At 39.9% G+C, this 2,452-nt stretch overlaps 1 protein-coding gene and 1 long non-coding RNA gene across 3 annotated transcripts in view; one reads left to right on the top strand and one right to left on the bottom strand.

Annotated features, from left to right (window-relative positions):
• fras1 (Fraser extracellular matrix complex subunit 1) overlaps positions 1 to 2,452 on the top strand; it is a 207,701-nt gene that overhangs the window by 134,372 nt on the left and 70,877 nt on the right. For both annotated transcript variants that reach the window (XM_037976630.1, XM_037976661.1), the window contains exon 22: positions 1,239 to 1,385. In XM_037976630.1, coding sequence (XP_037832558.1) covers positions 1,239 to 1,385 — 147 coding nt within the window. The remainder of the gene's footprint in view (positions 1 to 1,238; positions 1,386 to 2,452) is intronic.
• Positions 1 to 2,452, bottom strand: part of LOC119617235 — a 7,334-nt gene that overhangs the window by 2,414 nt on the left and 2,468 nt on the right. Inside the window, exon 2 of the long non-coding RNA XR_005233459.1 lies at positions 1,220 to 1,377. This is a non-coding gene — a long non-coding RNA (uncharacterized LOC119617235). The remainder of the gene's footprint in view (positions 1 to 1,219; positions 1,378 to 2,452) is intronic.

A 2,452-nucleotide genomic window follows, 5' to 3' on the forward strand; every position in this document is an offset into this window, starting at 1 on the left:
ATGACTGTGATGACGGACGGTTACATAGTGCAGGCGGGGCCTGTCACTTGTCGTCATCACGTCATCACGTTATTTGCCTAAAGGCGTGATTAAAGGTGTCTTCAGCCAGGACACGCGGGAGCGTGATATCCCATAGTACATATGTTGTACCTCGTTCCTCTCCTTCAGGGAACAGTAGTTATATGCATAACATTACGATTTAAGTAACATTAAGAGTTACTTAAACTTGGAGAATTTGGAGAGGATTAAACCTTTTTTCCTTCGGTTCGGTTAGTCTGCTGTCGTTTACTCACAGTTGATGTATTTCCATGTTCAAAGTGTTGATTAAATAACAGAAATCTAATTTTATTCCGTCTTGAGTAGACACAGAAAGGATAAAAGTACAAGAGGGGGAGTATTAAACGTTGATGTTGTTTCTGCACATTCTGACGTTCCACAGTTGTCCTCCAAAACTGATTCATATTTAAATATTTTGTCAAGCAGACGAAACAAAAAGAAAAGTCCTTGTTAAATAATAAAAATGTGAATGCGTGACTCTATAAATTTGTATAATTTAGTTTTTCCCTCAGTTTGTCTGAACAACAAACATTTTTCATGTTTTTTAAAGTTCTGCAGTGGTTTCTGGACCTCGTGTAGCTTTTCCCTGAAGGAATGCATATCACCCGCCAGCTCTGAGTATCTGCTGAGAAGGACTCTCAAGTACGACCACACCGAGCTTTAGCTCAGTGTCTGTAAAACCGACTGAATTAAAGTCATTTTTGTGTTTGATAGGGTTGATTCGCCATCTTGTATTGGGTTGACTCCATAAGATTATCAGCTATAGATGAGTTTTAGTGAAATTCCATCTAGGAGGATGAGATATTTTGCTAACAAACAGAAAATCAGACATTTAGATGATCGCCTGCCGTTCATTAAGATAGAAAATGATAAATCTATAAGTCAAATGTAGTTTTCTGTTTGACCAGTTTGTTCTTATTTACTAATATTCTTTAAAATAAGTGAAAGAAGAAAGTTTTTAATTTGCTGTCAAATATTTCCTTATATTTTAACGTCAATTCAAAACAGTTTAGGGTCTTTAAAATGTGAAACATCTTTTCTTTTTTACTTTTTTTGGTGGGTTTTGTGGGTTTAAATATCCTGGACTGAGTGTCATAAATGAAAACTGTCAGCAGATCCAGATTGAGACGTGTCGAGTCGTCCCGCCGCCGTCGGCTCTGACCTCCTTTTTTTCCCGTCAGGATGTGACAGCCAGTGCCGGACGTGTGACTCGGCTGGTGTCTGCACGTCCTGCCGCGACCCGACCAAGGTGCTGCTGTTTGGAGAATGCCGCTACGACAGCTGCGCCCATCAGTACTACCTGAACGGCACCATCCGGACCTGCAGAGGTACAAGAGGAGGATGCACATGATTAATAATGAGAATGTATCCTGCGCCCTTTATGATATTCATAAATTACTCTGCATCCATGCTGCATGTAGTGACGAAGGGCAGGATGAGTTTATGGCTCCATCAATCAAGTAATAAACTCCGGGTCCAGATATGCAAATGCCAACTATTGTGTGTCTGAGTTTTAACATCATCTTCTGCACGAAGCAGCTGATGGATGATGCTCACAAAAAAATACGATTCTTTTACTCTGAAGCCTCCACATGCACGGCGGCTCTGATCCTCTCAGTGACGGAGCTGAAAACATTAGCATATCTCTGTGTTTGTAGGAAACTTTCTCTTAAGTTCGGATTTATTCAAGAAACGAGACAAGAAAACTTTCCTGCAGAGAGTCGGACAAATGGGGTCAGAGTTAAAGCAAAGGACGACTCTCAGCTACTACCACAGCAAATTTTAGAGCCATTTTTGTGTTCGCTGGGGTCAGTAAGCTGTGGCGGCCATTTTGAATCAAAAGTTGTGCATCCAGTAATCGTATCTTAAAAGTCCTGTTAAAATCCATCCAGTGGTTCATGAGATATTTAGCTAACAGACACAAACAGTTACATGATCGCCTGCCTTCCATGGTGATGAAAATCCATAATTTAGTTTTCTGTTTAACCGTTTTATCTGGATTTATTAAGATTCTTTAAAAAAAAAAGTGGATAAAGAAAGTTTTTAAATATTTTTAGCTGGAAATGAACTCAAACAGTCCAAACAGGCATAAATTTAATTTAAAAAAAACCTACAGAGTAACTTAAATAAACTCTACAGATGAAAATAAACATTTTCCTTGGTGCCGACCCGTAAACGAGTTTCTGGAACCTGGAAGTTTATCCTAAATGTTTGATTTTCGTGCCAGAGTTAATCTGGCTCAGCAAAAACTCTCCAGATGTGCAGGTAAAAAATCCCACAAATGGGTCTAAAAGTCTATTAAATTTCTCTGCGTTGTGTTATCTCCCTGTGTGCTGAAATCCCCTCACCTCTAATCCCACCACCCTCCTCCTCCTCCTCCTCCCCCCCTCCTCCT

This window comes from Kryptolebias marmoratus, linkage group LG1 (assembly GCF_001649575.2).
Source record: "Kryptolebias marmoratus isolate JLee-2015 linkage group LG1, ASM164957v2, whole genome shotgun sequence".
NCBI lineage: Eukaryota > Metazoa > Chordata > Actinopteri > Cyprinodontiformes > Rivulidae > Kryptolebias > Kryptolebias marmoratus.